The sequence below is a fragment of the Oncorhynchus mykiss genome, chromosome 31 (genome assembly GCF_013265735.2).
Source record: "Oncorhynchus mykiss isolate Arlee chromosome 31, USDA_OmykA_1.1, whole genome shotgun sequence".
In the NCBI taxonomy this organism is placed as follows: Eukaryota; Metazoa; Chordata; class Actinopteri; order Salmoniformes; family Salmonidae; genus Oncorhynchus; species Oncorhynchus mykiss.
The window spans coordinates 18,220,263-18,246,147 of NC_050571.1; the positions used below are offsets into that span (position 1 = coordinate 18,220,263).

Sequence of the window (25,885 nt, forward strand, 5' to 3'; positions counted from 1 at the left end):
CGTGTATGTAGAAAAATCATACAAGATGAACCATGTTTGAGTTGATATGGGCAAATCGAATGGTTTTCCCAGATGGACCGAATAGGCGCGTAGCTTGCTGCACGAGCCACTCTGAGTTCGCGCTCACATTTGGTGCGTTCAGTAGGACGCAACGTTTTGAAATGTTCAGATAGAAATAAGCTGTAGAACAAACATGTCACAAAAAAATGTATAGGCTAACAAGGCACAAACCATATTACAGGTTCTATATCTATTAAGGAATAAGGTTGGCTCTATTCTTCATTTCATGGCATTTCTATCTGCAACATTTGACAATGTATGCTAACTGCCTACTAAGAGTAGCCCTGGATGTCAGAGCCTGAGGTGAGATAGCCTTCAGTTTGTATTCGTTTTAAGACGGTAGGCCTATGCCTAATTATTGCACACACAACACTCACCAAGCCTAAGCACTCTCTTCTTTTTAGAAAGTGTTTGAAATAGTCTGTCTGGCTTTCACTGTTATCAGCCCATTCTTCTTTCCCTGCAGGATTTAATTTTTTAGGGAAATTTGAATAGACAGTGAGACAGAAAAACAACATAAAACATTTTAAGGAATCCTTTAATCAGATTTGCAAGCAAGGCAGTTATTGAGAATGATAAGAGCACATAATTGTGAGCTGGAATGAATTCAAACACTTCTGCTTCTTGCACACTGTAGTTTATGTGACTAAATAATACACTGTTTTAGCCTACATTCATTGGATTGTATCCACAGGATCAGACAATATTAGGCTCAAAAGCAGCCGGCCTTATTTTCATGACTACAGACTTGAGGGAGTACCACCAGCCATGCCAGGTGTACCAGACTACTCCATTGTCTGTCACAGCACTGTAGGCACCGTGGTAGTAGTAGCCATTCAGGTTGGCAGAGTGACATCTAGTGGAAATGAAACAGAACAGCAAGAATTAGGATAAGTATAGAATCATGAAGTGTATTGTATTTGTCATGATGTCAGATGATGTATTCTTTGAATGACTAGATTAGAGAGAGAACTTGTCCAAAGAGAGAACTTGTGACATCTCCCAAAGTAGCCCTTTTAGTTGCCTAGACCATTGACGGACAGAATGAGGATGAAGAACCTGTTGAACCACCAGCCTCCCTTGTCCTCCTGGGCACAGTTGCGTTCGTAGCGGTCGTTGTCTTTGTCGTAGGTGCTGAACTTCATTCCCTGGTGACTGGCCCACCACTGGACCTCTGGGTGGTAACTGCCTGATAGAGAGTCACCAGAGTCACCAGAGAACTCACCAAACTGCAGCTGGTAAAACTCCTGGGGATAAACATGATGGTAATATAGTGAGCACAATGCAAACCCCCAAAAAACGAACTCCTCAACTGTAATATGTGTATGGTAAGCAAAACTCTGAGAGAGGAATGAGTTGCATCATAGAATTTGGGGTTTTTCATACAATTGACATATTGGTAGAATGTCTTCCTCCTGGTTTGTTTAACCTTTGATCTGTTATTTCCTTTCCTTTTTCCTAAAGGAAACAACTGATGAGTTGCCCCTCAAACTCAACTCTGGACCATGAAGCCAGTTCCACTGCATTTTTTCATTGTTCCTGGCTGTGTGCAATTAATTATCAGGTAGAACAGAAAAGCAGCAGGCACTGGACCTCTTAAGGCAAGAGTTTAATACCCCTGATCTTGACCATGGGAAGATCTCAATTGCATCCTCCTCACATCCTCCCTCTCCTCATAACCCATTGGAGGAGAAGGTCAGAGGGGTGGGACCTCTGGCTTTCTCATCCAATAGGTTTTGAGAAAGAGACAAGAGAGAGGAGAAAGGACACAAGGCGTGTGCAATTGAGATCTTCCCCATGACCCACTGACACAGATAGATAGAAACATCACCCAAAGACAACGTCGTCATCATTCCATATGGACACTTGTTGAGCAGAGGTGTAAAAATGAAACCAGAGAATACAACACCTTCTCATCTGCAACTTTGAAGTTTTTGTACACTGCATAGCGTTGTACTCCCTCAAAGTCAGCTAAGTTGATCCTCAGGTTGTAGTCACCTAAAGCCAAGCAGTTATGGTAGCCTTTAGTCAAAACTCTAATTTCTCATCTCTCTGTCACTCTCTCACTGTTTGTCTTGACTTTGCAGACTTTGTAAAATATCACATTTACCTTGTGAAGTTAGGTAATATAAGTTGTCATTTCCCAACCAGAACTCCCCACTGGCTGACTGCAGGTCACCAAACCCCCGCTGATAATCACTCCAGGGCCTGCATACAGATTAGATATGAAGACAACACATTGCTCATTCACATACAGAAGAATGTTACTGTAATCTTATTATTAGATAACATCTGAGTTGTATTTGTGTTTTACTTATTGAAAGACTGGCTGCCATCTGAGCGTCGCTGGATGACTGTCCATCCGCCCCCCTCAGTCATGTCACAGTAGACCCTGACCAGGCTCGGGCTCGTCATGGGTCTGATCGTGTAGAACCCACTACCTTTGTTCCCAGCGTTGAAAATCTGGGCACAGTCTGAATACAGATTACTGATGAGATTATGGATGTTTACTTCACAAATGTTATGGTTTTAAACTATGAATTCTGCAATCATACTAGAAATAAAAGGATTAAAAAAACGATTATTGACCTCTATACTGATGATCTCCCAGGTCATGGAAGGTGTCCTGGTATAAAGCCAGCTGCTCAGTCCTCTGGCTGCTGAGAGTCTGGATGAGCTCTTGCTGCTGCTTCATCACCTGCACCTCCAGAGTCTTCAGCTGGGCCCGCAGCCGCACTGTCTCCTGCTGGCATTCATCTGAAGACTACACACACATATACACTGAATGGACAAAACATTAGGAACACCTGCTCTTTCCATGTCATAGACTGATCAGGTAAATCCAGGTGAAAGCCAGCATCCCTTATTGTTGTCATTTGTTAAATCCACTTCAATAAGTGTAGCTGAAGGGGAGGAGGCAGGTTAAAGAAGAATTTTTAAGCCTTGACAGAAGTGAGACAGGGATTGTGTATGTGTGCCATTCAGAGGGTGAATGGGCAAGACAACATATTTAAGTGCCTTTGAACAGGGTGCCAGGTGCACAGGTTTGAGTCAAATACACAGTTTCCCATGTGTATCAAGAATGGTCCACCACCCAAAAGACATCTAGCCAACTTTACACATCTGTGGGAAGCATTGAAGTCAACATGGGCCAGCATCCCTGTGGAACACTTTCGACACCTTGTAGAGTCCATGACGAATTGAGAATGTTCTGAGGGCAAAAGGGGGTGCAATTCAGTATTAGGAAGGTGTTCCTAATGTTTTGTACACTCAGTGTATGTACTTGTGGTATGTATGTACACATGCACACAGACATGTTTATACACACACACACAGTATAGCAGTAAGTAGTATAAGTAGCATAAATAACTTGGTTCCCTTGCAGTAGGCTACAGTTGGCCAATATCAAAATCAACCAAACATGAGAAAGAGTAGTCCATAGACATAGTTCCTTCTAATGAGTACTTACCGAAAGGGACATGTCCATGATGAAGATGAGCCCAATGAAAAACAACTTGAAGGTTCTCATTTTACCTGCAGCGATGCTGAAATAATCACAGTTGAAACGGGGATATTTAGGTCCAGTTGCTTTGTCTTTTAGTGGAAAAGGACTTCAACAGACTTTCCACAGCTGTCTCTTCATAGCCGCCTCACAAGAATGTGAGGATTCTCAGTAGCAGTTGAGCTTGTCCTCTTAAATCTTCTGTCTAGCATCACAATACACAGGGGTGAGTCAGAGTGAAGAACTAACAATATGAGAACCAGATAACCCCCTTTGGCACAGTGTTTATTTTCTTTTACAAACAAACAGGCACACTATGTACTGATAATCAATTTCAGTCTTTGTTTATATATTTTGATAATAATATTAATAAAGTAACCTACTGCCTTTTGTGTTTAAGGGGGTGGCTTTGAAGGGAATACCTGATTTGCTACAGACATTACAGAATAATGGAAGAAATATGTGTGAAGCAAGTTAGAAATGCGGACTGACATTCAGGTCAGCTTGTACTAAATGGGGAAAGATCAGGATATTATGACATTGTGAAAAGATTTTAAACATTCTAAACTGGCTCTGTATCCATAATAATGGTTTCAACTTCCTCAATGTATGTGACAGTTGGTAATGTTTTTAGCTAGCTTTGTTAGTTATCTTTAACAAAAGGTAATGGATCACAAATCAAGGTGTTCTACTCAGAAAGATGTTTCTGAGAAAGAGCGATTAAGGTACAGTATGTGCCTTTCTGAAGTCTACATTTTGCTGGATCCAAACCGTTTCAAACTGAAGGTAAATTAATGCTTGTGTCTGTGTTGCAGTGCCAGGGAGAAGTTATTGGAAGAGAGGCTGTGGCAGCAGAAGAGAGAGTTGAAGAGGTTAAATGATGAGCAACAGCACCTGATCGACTTAAATGCCAAGCTAGAAGAGCTCACACGGACATGTTCCCTACCAGAGGCGTGTGTGTGCGTACGTGCGCGTGTGTGAGAGAGCGAGATAGAGGGAGCATCCCTCATGGTTAGAAGGTGAATTCCGGGTGGCATTACTTTTCCAGGTATCTGTGTCCAGTGTGACGAGTTACCAGGAAGTCACAGATTTCCCTGCAGCCCATTCGACCTGCGCAGCCCTTACAGCCTTTAGTTCCAGTGAAGCCATGATGAACCACACAGAGCACGCTGCTTCAGCCAGTTCACTCAAGACAAAGGTACAGCACAGTACACACACAGTACATCCAAAAACTTAAGAGCTAATACCAAACAGATCTGATTCCTGTTTATTTTCAGCTGTGGACTAACTGTGAGGTGCAGCAACAACAGATCCTGGGAGGGAAGCTGAGCCAGAAGAGGACAGGGCCTGAATCTTTAATGGCAGAGTGTCAAGGGAGACACCGATTGAATGACTCCTACAAAAGGCACTGGATGGAGGAGCAGATTTCAGAGCACCAGTGGATGGATGACAGGTTAGACTCAGGGGATAACTTAGGAGGACAGCCTGCGTTATTATTTGGGGGACCATTATCTTTTAGGAGTGATGTATTTGAGCTAATGTCTTGCCGTCGTGTGGAAACCAGTTTTTCTCAGTTGTGTGTCCAGCAGCATGTCGTCGTTTGACTGCTGCTCTGATGATGAAGCGTGTCTGCGCAGGGCAGGTGTGATACCTGGATGATGATCTGTTGTCTGTGTGCATGCCTCTGTGTTTGCTTGTTGCTCTTTCTCCTGTAAGTAGTCCATAGATGATTCCATTACCCTTTGTGCCTGTGCTGGCTGTTTTTTTGTGCGTTAATTTTATTTTTTATTTTACTAGGCAAGTCAGTTAAGAACAAATTCTTATTTTCAATGATGGCCTAGGAACAGTGGGCATCCTTCCAAAATACTTATTTTCCACCATAATTTGCAAATTAATTAATTAAAAATCCTACAATGTGATTTTCTGGATTTTTTTTCTCATTTTGTCTGTCATAGTTGAAGTGTACCTATGATGAAAATTACAGGCCTCTCTCATCTTTTTAAGTGGGAGAACTTACACAATTGGTGGCTGACTAAATACTTTTTTGCCCCACTGTATGTCCTATGTGTTCCAGTCTGTACTCTACCTGAGCCCTTATGGCATCAGCCCTGGACACACACAGGTCTACCTTATTATCAACCAACTCAACCACTGCTGCACCCAGCTGGCCAGACAACAGAACAACATCCAAAGGTGGGATACTGTAAAGCCTTGACCATAAACAGCGATGACATTACTGTATTGTGACCAAATGCAAGGGCTTGTTCACTGGTCAGTGGTGAAAATGCATGCCTGTCCACTTCAAGAAAACATTATTTCATTTGACAGAATGAGGCAGCTTTTGAATGATCTCCTACATGAACAACAGTCTCATCCTCCCTTGCCTCCCCCCATAAATACCTTGAACATGAGTGACATCAGCACCTTCTCATATCCTCCTTCAGGCAAGGTCTATATTTGACTCTACAGGTTTCAATTTAAGCTGGGGATTTTGTATGACTTAACAAGAACAAAGTGTTGCAAAGTATAAATAGTTAATTATAAGACATCATTGATCAGTAACTGTTTGTATCTTTTCAGGATTTTACCCATGTCCTGCACCTCACACATCTGTGGGGGAATTACCGGTTCCCCAGTCCAGCACCAGATGGCAGCAGTGGGCTGAGCCGAAGTCCCCTGTGCTGGCAACTCATGATACAGTCTTTCCACAGCCACATGATAGCCACTCAATGAATGGGCCAGAACAATGACAAACCTACTGCAATCACAGTTTTTGGAGCTGGCTCCTCCTCTGTTTGTTTCATGGTAAATTACATAATGATTTGTTATTGAAAAGCATACTCAATTTGAGGAAGTGGAAGCCTGTGCCTGTTCAGTTGGGAGAATGTTTTCTGATTGGATTGGCACACTAAATACATGTTGTGAATGGAGACAATGTTCCAGAATAGAACAACGTTGATTCTCAATACTAGGGTTCCTGAGAATGAGGAGAAGGAGGACAGAAGCACACTGCCAAGCGCCGTCAGCTTGGCTGATGTCCATGTTGGTAGTCCAGACAAGCTAGGTGGTAAAGTTAAGAGCCAGAAAATCTCCAGGTTATTTCCTCTCCATAGAAATAGCAGGAGCAGTCGGTTTGGAGAGAAATCTTCTGGAATTCTCACCAGCAGTCTATCCAACCCTGCGGACACCACCGCCAGCCCAATGACATCCCTCAAATCCAGCAAGGCCACCACCCCCGTCAGCCTCATGTTTAAACACAGCCTGTCCTCATCTAAAAACAAGAGGAAGCAGAGTAGAGGACACGGCAGAACCACTGGTGAGTGAAGGGGGTAATAGAGCAATGAATCTGGTACATAGGGAATAGGGTGCCATTTGAGATACAGACATTGACCTAAAGGAATGTGTGTTGATTTGTGTGTTCACAGATGCGGGGGTCACGGATGGTTCATTGTTTGAGGTGTTGCGTGAGGCCATCTACTCTGAGATGGCTAATGTGATATCTCAGAATGAGACTAGGCCCAGCTGCAGCTGCTCAACACAGACTACCTACGGCAGAGAGCACTATTCGCCCTGAAGGTACTGGAACAATTTAATTGTGCCATTTACCATCTACAGGTGTTATACAATAGACTATTGTCAGTACGGTAATACAAGATCCATATGAAATCTTAATCAAGACCATTTTTTATTTATTGGCTCGGCATCCTTCCAAAAGAAATGTGACTGAAGACCAGCATGTGCCTGCCAGCCCTGTTCTCCAGGCTTCCCCCACCACAGAACTGACATCCAGAGAGACCATGTTCTTAAGACATCATTGCTGTATGTATGCGTTTCTCTGACCTGCAATCACCTGACTAATGTAACACATTACATCCTTTGTTAGTTTTATGAACAGACCAAAATTACCATAACAATAATAATATTCATGTCACTGTTTATTTGATTTGTAAGAGGATTATTCAGGAAAGAGACAGAAAATAAATGTTTCAGAAGGAGGTGAATGCATCCTGTCTATCGCCTCCCACCTTGAGCCATTTGCCAATGAGGATCTGGGTAAAAACCGTTCATGGATTTGAACACTGCTGTCTCCTTAATTAATAGTCTATGCTATATGTCTAAGTGTCTGTTTAACTTTGATCTGTTGCTATGATTGACTGGACACCCTGCTGTTTTTTAGGTGCCTGTGATGGTACTAACTCTTCCTTAAATGAAATCCAGTGTACACAAGTTGACACTCAACAACTTGACAGGCAGATAAATGCTATCATGGCTGAGATCCTTCCCATTTTGAAGGTTAAACACAATGCTTGGTGTAGGATATTTGGGATTTCAAAGCCCTGAATGTGTATACTTATTGCATTTTATGCCATTTCTTAGCTGAAAAAGATTTCTTTAGAACTGAAATGAAGAACTTGTTCATTTCTCACTGTGTGTTGTGTTGTCAGGAGCGTGTGGAGGAGGAGTTATCTTCTTATCTCCTGGCGTCCATCAGACACAAGGTTCTGGCTCTGACAGCAGAGAATTCATCCACTTCTTCCACAAACAGCTCAGTGATGTTCTGCAGCTGAGAAAACATCACATCCTGCTTGCGTCCCAAATCGCACTCCATTCTCTATAAAGTGCACTTACTTTTGACTCATACTGTAGGATTCTGGTCAAAAGTAGTGCACTGTCAAATCAAATTATATCAAATTGTATTTGTCACATGCGCCGGATACAACAGGTGTAGACCTTACAGTGAAATGCTTACTTACAATGCAGTTTTAAGAAAAATAAGAGTTAAGGAAAATATTTACTAAATAAACTAAAGTAAAAAAATAAAAGAGCAACAATAAAATATATACCAGTATCAATAGCAAGGCTACATAGGGGGTACCAGTACCGAGTCAATTTTTGTTTTTATTTTTTGTTTTAATTTGGATCTCTTTTAATCCTAATTTGGACTCCTCTTCCAAGAGTCTTTAAACATTAAAATACAATTTATAATATGAACACATTTTCACATTTAAACGCACTGTTACAAACAGACATAATGCACTAACATATTGACCCGATAAATAACAGTCAAAAAATATATTGATTCTTCATCTACTATAGTCCAACACAACATTTCTATGTGTTATATTTAAATGCTTTTAAAATATTGATTACATTTATATATTGTGAGATTTCTGGTTTGCTCAGTTAAATTATTCCGTTTCTTTATTGCTCTAAATCGAAATGTTCTTTTGCCTATTTCTCTTTTCTGTCTGGATAACACAATCTATTCCTAGTATTTACTGAATGTCTGTCTCTTACCAACTGAATACTGTTGTGGTTGTGAATAGAGTTTGGCCGTTTAAAATGGTGTATATTATGAAATAAAATAAGCATGTTTTTTTCAATTATCTTGTTGATTGATGACCAACAAAGCGCATTGCGCATGACTACAACAGAATAACCATATCTCCACCTTAAAACAATCCTTGTTGCTTTGTTCTGGGCAATCTGAATCCCCCTAATTTCACTTGCTAATGCATGTCCCCAGGCCACACATGTTTGTGTTATTTGCTTAAGAATCTTTCCTGGTAAATATTTAGATATCCTTCTGATCATGCATGCAGTTTTAATATTTGTTTTACATAGATGAGTTATTTGAGATGACCATGATAAGCAGTTGTCTAGCTGCACTCCTAGTAGTTTCTGCCACTTTGAATTTCCACTCCTCCCATACTTAATTGTATCCCATGCTATGTTGGCCTTTTCCTAGTGGAACATACCAACATAACTTTGGTTTTCTTGGTGTTTAAAACAAGTTTGTTCTGGCAAACCCACTCCCTGATATTCTCCAAATCTCCTTGTAAAGCTTGATGTACCTGTTGAACCGATTGTCTTGCTGTATAAATTGTAGTATCATCTGCAAATATAGTAGCTTGAGTTACAGATAAGGCATAAGGAAGGTCGTTGGTATATATGAAATAAAGAAGTGGCCCAAGGAAACTGCCCTGCGGTATTCCACAGTTTAAAGCATAAGGGGAAGAAAATGAACCATTGATATACAGTGGGGAGAACAAGTATTTGATACACTGCCGATTTTGCAGGTTTTCCTACTTACAAACCATTTAGAGGTCTGTAATTTTTATCATATGTACACTTCAACTGTGAGAGACGGAATCTAAAATAATAAAATACAGAAAATCACATTGTATGATTTTTAAGTAATTAATTTGCATTTTATTGCATGACATATGTATTTGATACATCAGAAAAGCATAACTTAATATTTGGTACAAAAACCTTTGTTTGCAATTACAGAGATCATACATTTCCTGTAGTTCTTGACCAGGTTTGCACACACTGCAGCAGGGATTTTGGCCCACTCCTCCATACAGACCTTCTCCAGATCCTTCAGGTTTCGGGGCTGTCGCTGGGCAATACGGATTTTCAGCTCCCTCCAAAGATTTTCTATTGGGTTCAGGTCTGGAGACTGGCTAGGCCACTCCAGGACCTTGAGATGCTTCTTACGGAGCCACTCCTTAGTTGCCCTGGCTGTGTGTTTCGGGTCGTTGTCATGTTGGAAGACCCAGCCACGACCCATCTTCAATGCTCTTACTGAGGGAAGGAGGTTGTTGGCCAAGATCTCGCGATACATGGCCCCATCCATCCTTCCCTCAATACGGTGCAGTCGTCCTGTCCCCTTTGCAGAAAAGCATCCTCAAAGAATGATGTTTTCACCTCCATGCTTCACGGTTGGGATGGTGTTCTTGGGGTTGTACTCATCCTTCCTCTTCCTCCAAACACGGCGAGTGGAGTTTAGACCAAAAAGCTCTATTTTGTCTCATCAGACCACATGACCTTCTCACATTCCTCCTCCGGATCATCCAGATGGTCATTGGCAAGCAGGCCTGAACATGTGCTGGCTTGAGCAGGGGGACCTTGCGTGCGCTGCAGGATTTTAATCCATGACGGCGTAGTGTGTTACTAATGGTTTTCTTTGAGACTGTGGTCCCAGCTCTCTTCAGGTCATTGACCAGGTCCTGCCGTGTAGTTCTGGGCTGATCCCTCACCTTCCTCATGATCATTGATGCCCCACGAGGTGAGATCTTGCATGGAGCCCCAGACAGAGGGTGATTGACCGTCATCTTGAACTTCTTCCATTTTCTAATAATTGCGCCAACAGTTGTTGCCTTCTCACCAAGCTGCTTGCCTATTGTCCTGTAGCCCATCCCAGCCTTGTGCAGGTCTACAATTTTATCCCTGATGTCCTTACACAGCTCTCTGGTCTTGGCCATTGTGGAGAGGTTGGAGTCTGTTTGATTGAGTGGGTGGACAGGTGTCTTTTATACAGGTAACGAGTTCAAAGAGGTGCAGTTAATACAGGTAATGAGTGGAGAACAGGAGGGCTTCTTAAAGAAAAACTAACAGGTCTGTGAGAGCCGGAATTCTTACTGGTTGGTAGGTGATCAAATACTTATATCATGCAATAATATGCAAATTAATTACTTAAAAATCATCCAATGTGATTTTCTGGATTTTTGTTTTTGATTCCGTCTCTCACAGTTGAAGTGTACCTATGATAAAAAAAATGACAGACCTCTACATGCTTTGTAAGTAGGAAAACCTGCAAAATCGTCAGTGTGTCAAATACTTGTTCTCCCCACTGTAGGTGGACTGTTTCCTGTCAGTTAGATATGACTGTACCTGTCACGGGCGTCTGAAGAAGAGGACCAAGGTGCAGCGTGGTGAGGGTATATTTATTTTTATTTAAGATAAATGTCGCCAAGAAAACGACTGTGAAGCTCAACTGGGCTAAGTGCCACAAACAAAGTTAACTTCCCACCCTGAAAGGAGGGAAAAGGGCTACATAAGTATGGTTCCTAATCAGAGACAACGATAGACAGCTGTCCCTGATTGAGAACCATACCCGGCCAAAACATAGAAATACAAAATCATAGAAAACAAAAACATAGGAAGCCCACCCCAAATCACACCCTGACCAAACCAAATAGAGACATAAAAAAGCTCTCTAAGGTCAGTGCATGACACTACCCCCCCCCCCCCCCCCCCCCCCCCAAAAAAAAAAGGTGCGGACTCCGGACGCAAAACCTGAGCCTACAGGGGAGGTTCGGAGTGGACATCTATCTGCGGTGGCGGCTCAGGTGCGGGACCGCTCCACCACAGGCTCACCCCACTTTGGTGGCACCTCTGGTGCGGGGACGCTCGTCGCCGACCGGCACTGGGGACCCTCGTTGTGGACCCCGGACTGGGCACCCTCGCTGCGGGCCCCGGACTGGGCACCCTCGTTGCGGGCCCGGACTGGGGACCGTCGCTGGAGATTCCGGACTGGAGACCGTCGCTGGAGACTCTGGACTGGAGACCCTCGCTGGAGACTCCAGACTGGAGGCCGTCGTTGGAGGCTTCGTGCCATGACTCCTAACTGGAGGCTTCATGCCATGGATCCTCACTGGAGGCTTCTTGCCATGGATCATCACTGGAGGCTTCGTGCCATAGATCATCACTGGAGGCTTCTTGCCATGGATCCCCACTGGAGCCTTCTTGCCATGGATCATCATTGGATGCTTCGTGCCATAGATCATCACTGGAGGCTTCTTGCCATGGATCATCACTGGAGGCTTTGTGCCATGGATCCCCACTGGAGCCTTCTTGCCATGGATCATCACTGGAGGCTTCTTGCCATGGATCATCACTGGAGTGGAGAGACACACAGGAGGCTTAGTTCTGGGCGGAGGCATAGGACTCACCAGGCTGGAGAGACATACAGGAGGCTTTGTCTTTGGCAGAGGCACCGGATACACTGGGCTGTGGAGGAGCACTGGAGGTCTCGAGCTTAGAGCCTGCACAACCCGTCCTGGCTGGGGGGTTATCTTCGCCCTGCAATGCGGGGCGCTGGCACAGGACGCACTGGGCTGTGCAGACGTACCGGAGACACAGTGCGCAGAGCCGGCGCAGGATATTCTGGGCCGAAGGGATGCACTGGAGACAATGTGCGCTGAGCCGGCACCATCCGTCCTGGCTGGATGCTCACCCTAGCCCAGCAGATGCGGGGAGCTGGGATGTAGAGCACCGGGCTGTGCGCTCCACCGCATAACACAGTGCCTGACCAGTACGACGCTCGCCACGGTAAGCACGGGGAGTTGCCTCAGGTCTCCAACCTGACTCAGCCAAACTCCCCGTGTGCCTCCCCCAAAAATATTTTTGGGGCTGCCTCTCGGGCTTCCTCGCTAGCCGTGTACGTGTCGCCAATTCCATTCTCCGGTATCCCTCCTCGCACTGCTCAATTGAATCCCAGGCGGGCTCTGGCACTCTCCCTGGGTCGACCGACCACTTCTCTGCCTCCTCCCAGGTTGTCTCATACTCCTGGCCACGCTGCTTGGTCCTTTTGTGGTGGGTAGTTCTGTCACGGGCATCTGAAGAAGACACATAGCGTCTTAAAACATTAGTCCATAAGATCATAACCTGTAGATGTACCATCAGGTAATGACTTAAATAGGTTTAACACCTCCTCCACTGACACCATTTGTAGACTAAAAGGGTCACAGGTTAGTCAAAGTAATTGAGGTAATATGTACAGGTAGGAGTAACGTGACTATGCATAGATTATAAACAGCTAGTAGCAGCAGCTTAAAAAGGGGGCAAATAGTCTGGATAGCCATTTGGTTAGGTGCAGCGTGGTGAGTGTACATTTATTTTTATTTAAGAAAAAATGACGCCAACAAAACAATAAAACGACCGTGAAGCTCAACTGGGCTAAGTGCCACAAACAAAGTTAACTTCCCACCCTGAAAGCAGGGAAAGGGCTACCTAAGTATGGTTCCCAATCAGGGACAACAATAGACAGCTGTCCCTGATTGAGAACCATACCCGGCTAAAACATAGAAATACAAAATCATGGAAAACAAAAACATAGAAAGCCCACCCCAAATCACACCCTGACCAAACCAAATAGAGACATAAAAAGGCTCTCTAAGGTCAGGTCGTGACAGTACCCAATTCAATGCTACCCCCTTAAAACCATAATGCATTAATTTTGTCAAAATTATTTCATGATCCACTAAATCAAATGCTGCACTAAAATCTCAATATAATACACCCACAAACCTGCCATTATCCATAGCATTGAGCCAATGGTCAGTCATGTCAACCAATGTAGTGGAATGGTGTTTGCGATAAGCATGCTGATTGGCTGTAATCAGATCATTATTTTCCATATACTCACAGTACCCTCCAATAACTTACTGAGTGAAGGGAGTAGACTAATTGTTTGACTATTGGCAGGAGTAATGGGTTCTTTGCTGTCTTTCAGAATAGGACACAGTTTCACATGCTTCCATACATTTGCAAACATCCCCTTTTCCGGTGACCAATTAAATATGTATCTCAGTGGAACTGCAATCTGGGAAGCAGCACAGCGAAGTAAAACATTGTCCATAAGACCATAACCTGTAGATTTACCATCGTGTAATGACTTCAACAGGTTTAACACCTCCTCGACTGACACCATTTGTAGACTAAAAGGGTCACAGGTTAGTCGAAGTAATTGAGGTAATATGTACAGGTAGGAGTAAAGTGACTATGCATAGATTATAAACAGCGAGTAGCAGCAGCTTAAAAAAGGGGGGGATCCATGCAAATAGTCTGGATAGCCATTTGGTTTGTTATTCAGCAGTCTTATGGCTTGGGGGTAGAAGCTGTTAAGAAGCCTTTTGGACCTACAATTGGCGTTCCGCAGTGTAAAGTACTTAAGTACTACATAAGTTGTTTTTTGTACTTTAAAAGTTTAAGTTTTAAAAGTTTTACTTTTACTTCACTACATTCCTGAAGAAAATTATGTACTTTTTTAGCGCGTGCTACGGGTGGGTGTCGTTATGGTGACCAGTGAGCTGAGATAAGGCGGAGCTTTACCTAGCAAAGACTTACAGATGACCTGGAGCCAGTGGGTCTGGCGCTGAATATGTAGTGAGGGCCAACCGACGAGAGCATACAGGTCGCAGTGGTGGGTGGTATATGGGGCGTTGGTGACAAAACGGATGGCACTGTGATAGACTGCATCCAGTTTGCTGAGTAGCGTGTTGGAGGCTATTCTAAGTGACATTGCCGAAGTCGAGGATCGGTAGGATAGTCAGTTTTATGAGGGTATTTTGGCAGCATGAGTGAAGGAGGCTATGTTGCGAAATAGGAAGCCTATTCTAGATTTAATTTTGGATTGGAGATGCTTAATATGAGTCTGGAAGGAGAGGTTACAGTCTAACCAGACACCTAGGTAGTTGTCCACATATTCTAAGTCAGAACCGTCCAGAGTAGTGATGCTAGTCGGGCGGGCGGGTGAGGGCAGCGATCTGTTGAAAAGCATGCATTTAGTTTTACTAGCATTTAAGAGCAGTTGGAGGCCACGGAAGGAGTGTTGTATGTATTGAAGCTCGTTTGGAGGTTTGTTAACACAGTGTCCAAAGAAGGGCCAGATTGTATACAGAATCACCCGCAGCAAGAGCGGCATCGTTGATATATATACAGAGAAAAGAGTCGGCCCAAGAATTGAACCCTGTGGTGCCCCCATAGAGACTTCCATAGGTCCGGACAACAGGCCCTCCGATTTGACACACTGAACTCTGTCTGAGAAGTAGTTGGTGAACCAGGCAAAGCAGTCATTTGAGAAACCAAGGCTGTTGAGTCTTCCGATAAGAATACAGTGATTGACAGAGTCGAAAGCCTTGGCCAGGTCAATGAAGATGGCTGCAAAGTACTGTATTTTATTGATGGCGGTTATGATATTGTTTAGTACCTTGAGCGTGGCTGAGGTGCGCCCGTGACCAGCTCTGAAACCGGATTGCACAGCAGAGAACGTACGGTGGGATTCAAAATGGTCAGTGATCTGTTTTGTTAACTTGGCCTTCAAAGACTTTAGAAAGGCAGGGAAGGATGGATATAGGTCTCTAACAGTTTGGGTCTAGAGTGTCACCCCCTTTGAAGAGGGGGGTGACTGCGACAGCTTTCCAATCTTTAGGAATCTCGGACGATATGAAAGAGACGTTCCTTTTCCTGTAGTCCACGATCATGTCCTTTGTCTTGATCACGTCGAGTGAGAGGTTGTTGTCCTGGCACCACACTGCCAGGTCTCTGACTTCCTCCCTATAGACTCTCTCATCGTTGTCGGTGATCAGGCCTACCACAATTGTGTCATCTGCAAACTTAATGATGGTGTTGTAGTTGTGCTTGGCCACGCAGTCGTGGGTGAACAAGGAGTACAGGATGGGACTCAGCATGCACCCCTGAGGGGCCCCTGTGTTGAAGATCAGCGTGACAGATGTGTTGTTGCCTACTATTACCACCTGGGGTGGCCCGTCAGGAAGTCCAGGATCCAATTGGAGAGGGAGGTGTTTAGTCCCAGGGTCCTTTGCTTAGTGATGAGCTTTGAGTGCACTATGGTGTTTAACACTGAGCTGCAGTCAATGAACAGCATTCTCACATAGGTGTTCCTTTTGTCCAGGTGGGAAAGGGCAGTGTTGAATGCAATAGAGATTGAGTCATTTGTGCATCTGTTGGGGCGGTATGCAAATTGGAGTGGGTCTTGGGTTTCTGGGATGATGGTGTTGATGTGAGACATGACCAGCCTTTCAAAGCACTTCATGGCTACAGACATGAGTGATACGGGTCGGTAGTCATTTAGGCTGGTTACCTTGGTGTTCTTGGGCACAGGGACTATGGTGGTCTGCTTGAAACGTAGGTATTACAGAATCGGCCAGGGGCAGGTTGAAAATGTCAGTGAAGACACTTGCCAGTTGGTCAGCGCATGCTTGGAGTACACGTCCTGGTAATTTGTCTCACTCTACGGCCTTGTGAATGTTGACCTGGTTAAAGGTCTTACTCACAGTGGCTGTGGCGAGCGTGATCACACAGTCGTCCAGAACAGCTGGTGCTCTCATACGTGCTTCAATGTTGCTGCCTCGAAGCGTGCATAGAAGTAATTTAGCTCGTCTGGTAGTCTTGTGCCACTGGGCAGTTCACGGCTGGGCTTCCCTTTGTAGTCTATGTAGGGAACTTGGTGCCATTTGGAACATAACTGATCCTATTGTTAATTTGACATTAACTTCTATCTGTCTGGGTTTAAAACCATCTTTCTCTTTATTTCACCTTTGTCAGAGTTCCATGGCCCGTTATGCAGGGAGGCTGTTGAGAGGCAGTGGTGGTGATCTACTGGTGGACCTCTCTGAGGCCATCTTCCATGAGCTAGCCTTCTTCCACCTGATGCAGGACATGTATAGGTTGGCAGTCAAGCAGAATGTTCAATGCACCAGCACTATCACAGCCCCTGCAGTGAAATGGACCTGCTACACTGAGGTTGGTATTAATGTTTGACAATGTGTTTATTTTATTTACCATCATATAGGAGTTTGACAAATGCAGCCAAATTGTTATTTCATTTATTCATTGTTTTCCAGGAGACAGAATCATTGGCGGAACAACAGCCATACAAGGCAGCGCTGGAAGATGAAGATAAAGTATGTTTACTATTTTCATCCTGTCTTTTTCCCTTTTCATTTGCATAGACTATATAAACAAAAGTATGTGACCACCCCTTCAAATTAGTGGATTCAGCTATTTCAGCCACACCTGTTGCTGACAGGTGTATAAAATCGAGCACACAACCATGCAATCTGCAAAGACAAACATTTGCAGTAGAATGGCCTTACTGAAGAGCTCAATGGCTTTTAACGTGGCACGGTCATAGGATGCCACCTTTCCAACAAGTCAGTTTGTCAAATTTCTGCCCTGCTAGAGCTGCCCCAGTCAACTGTAAGTGCTGTTATGGTAGGGAAGTGGAAACATCTAGGAGCAACAACGGCTCAGCCGTGAAGTGGTAGGCCACACAAGCTGACAGAATGGGACGCCGAGTGCTGAAGTGTGTAGCGCATAAAAATTGTCTGTCCTCGGTTGCAACACTCAATACCAAGTTCTAAACTGCCTCTGGAAGCAATGTCAGCACAATAACTGTTCTTTGAGAGCTTCATCAAATTGGTTTCCAAGGCCGGGCAGCTGCACACAAGCCTAAGATCACCATGTGCAATGCCAAGTGTCGGCTGGAGTGGTGTAAAGCTCACCGCCACTGGACTCTGGAGCAGTGGAAACATGTTCTCTGGAGTAATGAATCACGCTTGACCATCTGGTAGTCCGACAGACAAATCTTTGGTAGTGCCAACTGTAAAGTTTGTATACAAAGCCCTCCCCCGCCCTGCCTTCGGCAAATCTGACCATGACTCCATTTTGTTGCTCCCAGCCTATAGACAAACTAAAACCAGGAAACGCCCATGCTCAGGTCTGTCCAACGCTGGTCTGAGCAATCAGATTCCACACTTCAGGATTGCTTCGGACGTATGTGGCAGGGTCTACAGTCAATCACGGATTACAAAAAGAAAACCAGACCTGTCGCGGACATCGACGTCTTACTCACAGACAAATTAAACAACTTCTTTACTCGCTTTGAGGACAATACAGTGCCACTGACACGGGCCGCTACCAAAGCCTGTGGGCTCTTCTCCGTGGCCAACGTGAGTAAAACATTTCAATGCGTTAACTCTCGCAAGGCTGCTGGCTCAGACAGCATCCCTAGCCGCTTCCTCAGAGCATGCGCAGACCAGCTGGCTGGTGTGTTTACGGACCTATTCAATCAATCCCAATCCCAGTCTGTTGTCCCCACATGCTTCAAGATGGCCACCATTGTTCCTGTTTCCAAGAAAGCTAAGGTAACTGAGCAAAATGACTATTGCCCCGTTGCACTCACTTCTGTCATCATGAAGTGCTTTTAGAGACTAATCAAGGAGCATATCACCTCCACCCCACCTGATACCCTAGACACATTCCAATTTGCTTACCGCCCCAATTGGTTCACTGATGCAATCGCCATCACACTGCACACTGCCCTATCCCATGTGGACAAGAGGAATACCTATGTAAGAATGTTGTTCATTGACTATAGCTCAGCATTTAATACTATAGTACCCTCAAAACTCAGCATAAAACTCGAGACCCCGGGTCTCGACACCGCCCTATAAAACTGGGTCCTGGACTTTATTACGGGCCGCCCCCAGGTGGTGAAGGTAGGAAACGCCCCGCTGATCCTCAACACTGGGGCCCCACAAGGGTGCGTTCTCAGCTCTCTCCTGTACTCCCTGTTCACCTATGACTGCGTGGCCATGCATGCCTCCAACTCAATCATCAAGTTTGCAGACGACACTACAGTGGTAGGCTTGATTACCAACAACGACGAGACAGCCTACAGGGAGGAGTTGAGGGCCCTTGGAGTGTGGTGTCAGGAAAATAATCTCTCACTCAACGTCAACAAAACAAAGGAGATGAACTTCAGGAAAGTTTTAAGTTCCTCGCGTACACATCACGGACAAACTGAAATGGTCCACCCACACAGACAGCGTGGTGAAGAAGGCGCAACAACGCCTCTTCGACCTCAGGAAGCTGAAGAAGTTTGGCTTGTCACCTAAAACAAACTTTTATAGATGCACAATCGAGAACATCCTGTCGGGCTGTATCACTGCCTGGTACGGCAACTGCACCGCCCTCAACCGCAAGGCTCTCCAGAGGGTAGTGCGGTCTGCACAATGCATCACGGGGGCAAACTATCTGCCTTCCAGGACACCTACAGCACCCGATGTGAAGGCCAAAAAGATCATCAAGGACAACAACCACCCGAGCCACTGTCCGTTCACCCATCTATCATCCAGAAGGCGAGGTCAGTACAGGTGCATCAAAACTGGGACCGAGAAACAGCTTCTATCTCTAGGCCATCAGACTGTTAAACAGCCATCACTAACATAGAGAGTCTGCTGTCAACATACAGACTCAAATCTCTGACACTTTAATAAATAGACTTAAAGGTATCACTAGTCCCCTTAAATAACGCCACTTTAATAATGTTTACATATCCTACATTACTCATCTCATATGTACAGTTGAAGTTGGAAGTTTACATACACTTAGGTTGGAGTCATTGAAACTCGTTTTTCAACCACTCCACACATTTCTTGTTAACAAACCATAGTTTTTGCAAGTCGGTTAGGACATCTACTTTGTGCATGACACAAGTCATTTTTCCAACAATTGTTTACAGACAGATTATTTCACTTATAATTCACTGTATCACAATTCCAGCGGGTCAGAAGTTTACATACACTAAGTTGACTGTCCCTTTAAACAGCTTGGAAAATTCCAGAAAATTATGTCATGGCTTTAGAAGCTTCTGATAGGCTAATTGCCATCATTTGAGTCAATTGGAAGTATACCTGTAGATGTATTTCAAGGCCTACCTTCAAACTCAGTGCCTCTTTGAAAATAAAAAGAAATCAGCCAAGACCTCAGAAAAAAATGGTAGACCTCCACAAGTCTGGTTGATCCTTGGGAGCAATTTCCAAATTCCTGAAGGTACCAAGTTCATCTGTACAAACAATAGTACGCAAGTATAAACACCATGGTACCACGCAGCCGTCATACCGCTCAGGAAGGAGATGAACGTACTTTGGTGCGAAAAGTGGAAATCAATCCCAGAACAACAGCAAAGGACCTTGTGAAGATGCTGGAGGAAACAGGTACAAAGGTGTCTATATCCACGGCCTCCCAGGTGGCGCAGTGGTCTAGGGCACTGCATCGCAGCGCTAGCTGTGCCACCAGAGACTCTGGGTTCGCGAGTGGGGCGACGCACGATTGGCCTAGCGTCGTCCGGGTTAGGGAGGATTTGGCCGGTAGGGATATCCTTGTCTCATTGCGCACCAGTGACTCCTGTGGCGGGCCGGGCACAGTGCACGCTAACCAAGGTCGCCAGGTGCACAGTGTTTCCTCCGACACATTGGTGCAGCTGGCTTCCGGGTTGGATGCGCGCTGTGTTAAGAAGGTTGGGTTGTGTTTTGGAGGACTTTCAACCTTCGTCTCTCCCGAGCCCGTACGGGAGTTGTAGCGTTGAGACAAGATAGTAACTACTAATAATTGGTTACTACGAAATATGGGAGAAAAAGGGGGTAAAATTCCCCAAAATTTTAAATTAAATAAATAGTATCTGTATCCACTGTAAAATGAGTCCTATATCGACATAACCTGAAAGGCTGCTCAGCAGAGAAGAAGCCACTGCTCCAAAACCACCATAGAAAAGCCAGACTACGGTTTTCAACTGCACATGGGGACAAAGATCATGGTTTTTGGAGAAATGTCCTCTGGTTTGATGAAACAAAAATCGAACTGTTTGGCCATAATGACCATTGTTTTGTTTGGAGGGAAAAGGGGGAGGCTTGCAAGCCGAAGAACACCATCCCAACCGTGAAACACAAGGGTGGCAGCATCATGTTGTGAGGGTGCTTTGCTGCAGGAGGGACTGGTGCAGTTCACAAAATAGATGGCTTCGTGAGAAAGGAAAATGATGTTGAAGCAGCATCTTAAGACATCAGTCAGGAAGTTAATGCTTGTTCGCAAATGGGTCTTCCAAATGGACAATGACCCAAGCATACTTCCAAAGTTGTGGCAAAATGGCTTAAGGACGACAAAGTCAAGGTATTGGAGTGGCCATCACAAAGCCCTGATCTCAATCCTATAGACAATTTGTGGACAGAATTGAAAAGGTGTGTGCGAGCAAGGAGGCCTACAAAGCTGACTCAGTGACACCAGCTCTGTCAGGAGGAATGGGCCAAAATTCACCCAACTTATTGTGGGAAGCGTGTGGAAGGCTACCCGAAACGCTTGACCCATGTTAAACAATTTAAAGGTAATGCTACCAAATACCAATTGAGTGTATGTAAACTTCTGACCCACTGGGAATGTGATGAATGAAATAAAAGCTGAAAAAAATGATTCTTAGTAGTTGTTGTGAAATTGTTTGATGACTTGTTAGATATTACTGCATTGTCGGAACTAGAAGTACAAGCATTTCGCTACTCTCGCATTAACATCTGCTAACCATGTGTATGTGACCAATAAAATTGTATTTTATTTGAAAGTTTGGTGGAGCAGGAATAATAGTCTGGTTTGGGAAAAGACCCCTAGTTCCATTGAAGGGAAATCTTAATGCTACAGCATACAATGACATTCTAGAACATTCTGTGCTTCCAACTTTGTGGCAACATTTTGGGGAAGGCCCTTTCCTGTTTTAGCATGTCAATTCCCCCTTGCACAAAGTGAGGTCCATACAGGAATGGTTTGTCTAGATCGGTGTGGAAGAACTTGACTGGCCTGCACAGAGCCCTGACCTCAACTCCAGTGAACGCCTTTAGGATTAATTGGAAATCCGACTGCGATCCAGGCCTAATCGCCCAACATCTGTGCCCGACCTCACTAATGCTCTTGTAGCTGAATGCAAGCAAGTCCCTACAGTAATGTTCCAACATCTAGTGGAAAGCTTTTCCAAAACAGTGGAGGCTGTTAAAGCAGCGAAGGAGGGACCAACTCCATATTAATACCCATGATTTTGGAATGAGATGTTGGACGAGCGTGTGTCCACATACTTTTGGTCATGTAGTGTACACTATGATCTTGGTTTACATGTGGTACAAGATGAGGGAGCCTTTACAATGTGTCAACGCATGTGTGTCCCAAATTATACCCTATTCCCTATGTAGTGCACTGCTATTGACCAGAGCCCTGATCAAAATTAGTGCACTACATAGTGAATAGGGTGCCATTTAAGATGCAAAACCTGTCATCTACAAAATTCCTAAAATACTGTATCTTGAATGTGTTTTGTTAAGACAAAGATGAAACAGAGCGGAGGGAGGAATGTGCTGGGGCAGGAGAAAGGATGACTAGTTTGAAAGATGACAGCTGCAATGATGCCTTAGAAGGAGAAGAAGAGGAAGAAATGAATGACAGTGAAGGACTGCTTCTATTAATAAGTGAGCTGCAAAATTTAATTTCACCTTGGTTAATACATATATCATTTTGGTATTGTATGAAGTGTTTGATTTGGTCTGTGTTGGTCCTGTAGACCTGTCTAAGGCAGACAGCCAGGCTCTGACTAACTATGGCAGCAGAGAGGACGAGAATGAGGAAGATGAAGACTTCAGGCTGAGCCTGATGACGTCCAGACCTCTCTCTAAGCCAGTAACGACTCTCTCCAAGGCAGTAACGACCTTCCCCAAGCCAGTAATGACTTTCTCCAAGCCAGTAACGACTCTCTCCAAGCCAGTAACGACTCTCTCCAAGCCAGTAACGACTCTCTCCAAGGCAGTAACGACTCTCTCCAAGCCAGTAACGACTCTCTCCAAGCCAGTAAAGACTCTCTCCAAGCCAGTAAAGACTCTCTCCAAGCCAGTAAAGATTCTCTCCAAGTCAGTAAAGACTCTCTCCAAGCCAGTAACGACTCTCTCCAAGCCAGTAACGACTCTCTCCAAGCCAGTAACGACTCTCTCCAAGCCAGTAACGACTCTCTCCAAGCCAGTAATGACTCTCTCCAAGTCAGTAACGACTCTCTCCAAGCCATTAACGACTCTCTCCAAGCCAGTAACGACTCTCTCCAAGCCAGTAAAGACTCTCTCCAAGCCAGTAAAGACTCTCTCCAAGCCAGTAACGACTCTCTCCAAGCCAGTAACGACTCTCTCCAAGTCAGTAACGACTCTCTCCAAGCCATTAACGACTCTCTCCAAGCCAGTAACGACTCTCTCCAAGCCAGTAAAGACTCTCTCCAAGCCAGTAAAGACTCTCTCCAAGCCAGTAACGACTCTCTCCAAGTCAGTAACGACTCTCTCCAAGCCAGTAAAGACTCTCTCCAAGCCAGTAAAGACTCTCTCCAAGCCAGTAACTACTCTCTCCAATCCAGTAACTACTCTCTAAAAGCCTGTAAAGACTCTCTCTAAAAGCCAGTAACTACTCTCTCTAAAAGCCAGTAACTACTCTCTCTAAAAGCCAGTAACTACTCTCTCTAAAAGCCAGTTAAATACTCTCTCTAAAAGCCAGTAACTACTCTCTCTAAAAGCCAGTAACGACTCTCTCCAAGCCAGTAATGACTCGGCTCTAGAGCTGGAGCAGGGCCAGGTACTGTATGGCTTCTGTATACCTGCCCTACACAGGGAAATAGAGCTACCCTCCAGAAGACTTCCTCTTACTTATGTTTTGGCCTCTTCCTGAGATATCCTCTTTTCCTGTGTTGTAGGGAAGTGATATTCTCTTTTCCTGTGTTGTAGGGAAGTGATATTCTCTTTTCCTGTGTTGTAGGGAAGTGATTTTCTATTTTCCTGTGTTGTAGGGAAGTGATATTCTCTTTTCCTGTGTTGTAGGGAAGTGATATCCTAGAATGTGAGCCCACAGTCTCTTCACAGAGGGAAAACCATGAGACAGCAGCTGCCTCCTCTCCTCTACCTCTCCGTTCGGATAACCATGGAACGTGGGACAGCCACACCCCCAACCTCCGCACTACAGAGCCCTCTGACCTGCTGCATCCCAGACTCAGACTCCCCCGTCATGGTCAGTGCATAGGTGAGTTATCCTGTAGGGTGCGTTCCGAATGGCATCCTGTTCCCTATATAGTATACTACTTTTGACCAGGGCCCGTACTCCCTCCCTCCTGAGTTGTCAACCCCTGAGTAACCATAATGGGGTCACATGTATTAATTTATCCTTTACAAGAGGGAGGGTCAGGAAATGTAAGTCAAAAGTCGGATGAAGATGTTTTTGTCAAAGTGGAAGATATACCACCGCTGCAACATCCTGAAGTTAATGAGGCATTAGCTGATGATGCAAATCACAAATAAAGTGTCAATATATTAGCAATGTGACTGACTACTGATGCAGATGGTAATTAACACCTTTGTTGCTTTTTTCATAAAGTAAGAGATTCAAAAAAGTGAAACTGAAGATCAGAAAAGCACTTTGTCTATGATGGGAAAAACGGTATCAACAAGAAGTCTCAAGCTTGACTCTGACGATACAGGACAACTTCACAACAGTTGAATCAATTATTAAAGAAAACAACCATTCTGAAAACTGTTAAATCTCTTAAAAATAACTACAACTTTTCAATTACAGTAATCCCCAAGTTTGACACTTTTTTGAATTTTCTTCTTCCCTTGTGAGACAAACGTAGAATGTGATATATTAAACAAACCTGGTATAGTGAAAGTAAGATACTTTCATCCATGGGAGTGTCCCTGGCCTGGAGGCATGCCATTGTCTCATTCTTATCTTAACTTACAGCATGCATCGGCAAGGAACCTGTTTCCATATCAAAAACAAATCAATACATGATCAAATGTGAAACCTAGTGATTTGTCGGTGGTTGGCGGTTTATTAGAGATAAGGGTGGGTTTAGGACAGACTCTCCCTATATCTCTTCTGTGTCTGCTTTCACATTTACTGAAGCAATCCACTGTAATAAAGAAGAAAGAACAACTCTCTGATTACTCAACCATGTTTCTCATTCAAACTCTCGGGAATCAGTTTCTATGGCTACATTAATTCTGATACAGTTAGATATCTTTATCTTAACTAACCATGTTATTCTATGGTGGACTAAATGTATGTAGGTGCATTGGGATTTAAGTTCACAACATAAGGAAACATTTCTTTCCTTGTTTCTTCTGACAGCGCCTGTTTCAAATAATAATAACAATAATAACAATAACAATAACAATAATAATAACAGAGCCTGTTTCTAGTTCCCAAGTGCCAACTCTGTTGAACTTATTACCTCTATAGGCAATCACTTGTTCAGCAGCCCAGCAACATATGTCATGTGAAGTGGGGCTAGATGGGGCAGAGGTTCCAGGATGTTTTTCAGTACCTGATAATGTTCACTGCCTGCTGTTGTATTGGGCTGGTGATTGTGAAAGCACTGAGTCAGCCTTTATGGACCTCGAGGACATACTGTCCTGAACCTTTGGTTTGAATTAAGAGCTTTTTAGGATGATATGCATCCTTCCCTTAGTTATTCAGCTGTACAATTGTAGAAGAGCTGTCTCTCACTGTGCCTAGTGAATAATTTATTATTACATTTATTATTTTCCCCAAAATGTCCCCTTTAACTTTGTTTTAGTCTATAGTAGACAGAATATGTGCAGTAAAAGAGATGACTCATACTGATTACTCAGGAAAGTGTAGTCTTGCCCATGTTTAAATGCTATTTTATTTTTCTTTAACAAGCTTAAATATGTCATACAAAAAGCATTGACATAGCAAACATGAAATAAAACATTTTTCCTTGTGTGAAGAGAATGTGTAGGAACACACTGTTCTGACACTTGGTCTTGATGGGCACTGAATAAGTAGACGACTGCTTCAACAGGGGGCGGCAGGTAGCCTAGTGGTTAGAGAATTGGACTAGTAACCGAAAGGCTGCCCCTGAAC

At 44.2% G+C, this 25,885-nt stretch overlaps 2 protein-coding genes and 1 long non-coding RNA gene across 3 annotated transcripts in view; 2 read left to right on the plus strand and 1 right to left on the minus strand.

Moving 5' to 3' along the window:
- Positions 1 to 579: 579 nt before the first annotated feature.
- On the minus strand, positions 580 to 3,870 carry fgl1 (fibrinogen-like 1). Its single transcript, XM_021583502.2, has 7 exons — positions 3,530 to 3,870; positions 2,650 to 2,824; positions 2,375 to 2,534; positions 2,171 to 2,268; positions 1,970 to 2,058; positions 1,120 to 1,307; positions 580 to 916 (listed from the first exon to the last, which is right to left on the minus strand). Exons 1-7 carry the CDS (start codon positions 3,587 to 3,589, stop codon positions 757 to 759), a joined length of 930 nt encoding a protein of 309 aa, XP_021439177.2. The 5' UTR covers positions 3,590 to 3,870; the 3' UTR covers positions 580 to 756.
- Positions 3,871 to 6,147: 2,277 nt separating this feature from the next.
- On the plus strand, positions 6,148 to 8,998 carry LOC118946046. Its single transcript, XR_005041176.1, has 3 exons — positions 6,148 to 6,878; positions 6,988 to 7,138; positions 7,278 to 8,998. It is a non-coding gene; the product is annotated as an uncharacterized LOC118946046 (long non-coding RNA).
- Positions 8,999 to 16,705: 7,707 nt separating this feature from the next.
- Positions 16,706 to 25,885, plus strand: part of LOC110504394 (protocadherin Fat 1) — a 70,802-nt gene continuing 61,622 nt past the window's right edge. The window contains exons 1-5 of the mRNA XM_036969679.1: positions 16,706 to 16,901; positions 22,533 to 22,626; positions 22,734 to 23,383; positions 23,520 to 23,578; positions 23,821 to 24,019. Coding sequence (XP_036825574.1) covers positions 16,706 to 16,901; positions 22,533 to 22,626; positions 22,734 to 23,383; positions 23,520 to 23,578; positions 23,821 to 24,019 — 1,198 coding nt within the window. The remainder of the gene's footprint in view (positions 16,902 to 22,532; positions 22,627 to 22,733; positions 23,384 to 23,519; positions 23,579 to 23,820; positions 24,020 to 25,885) is intronic.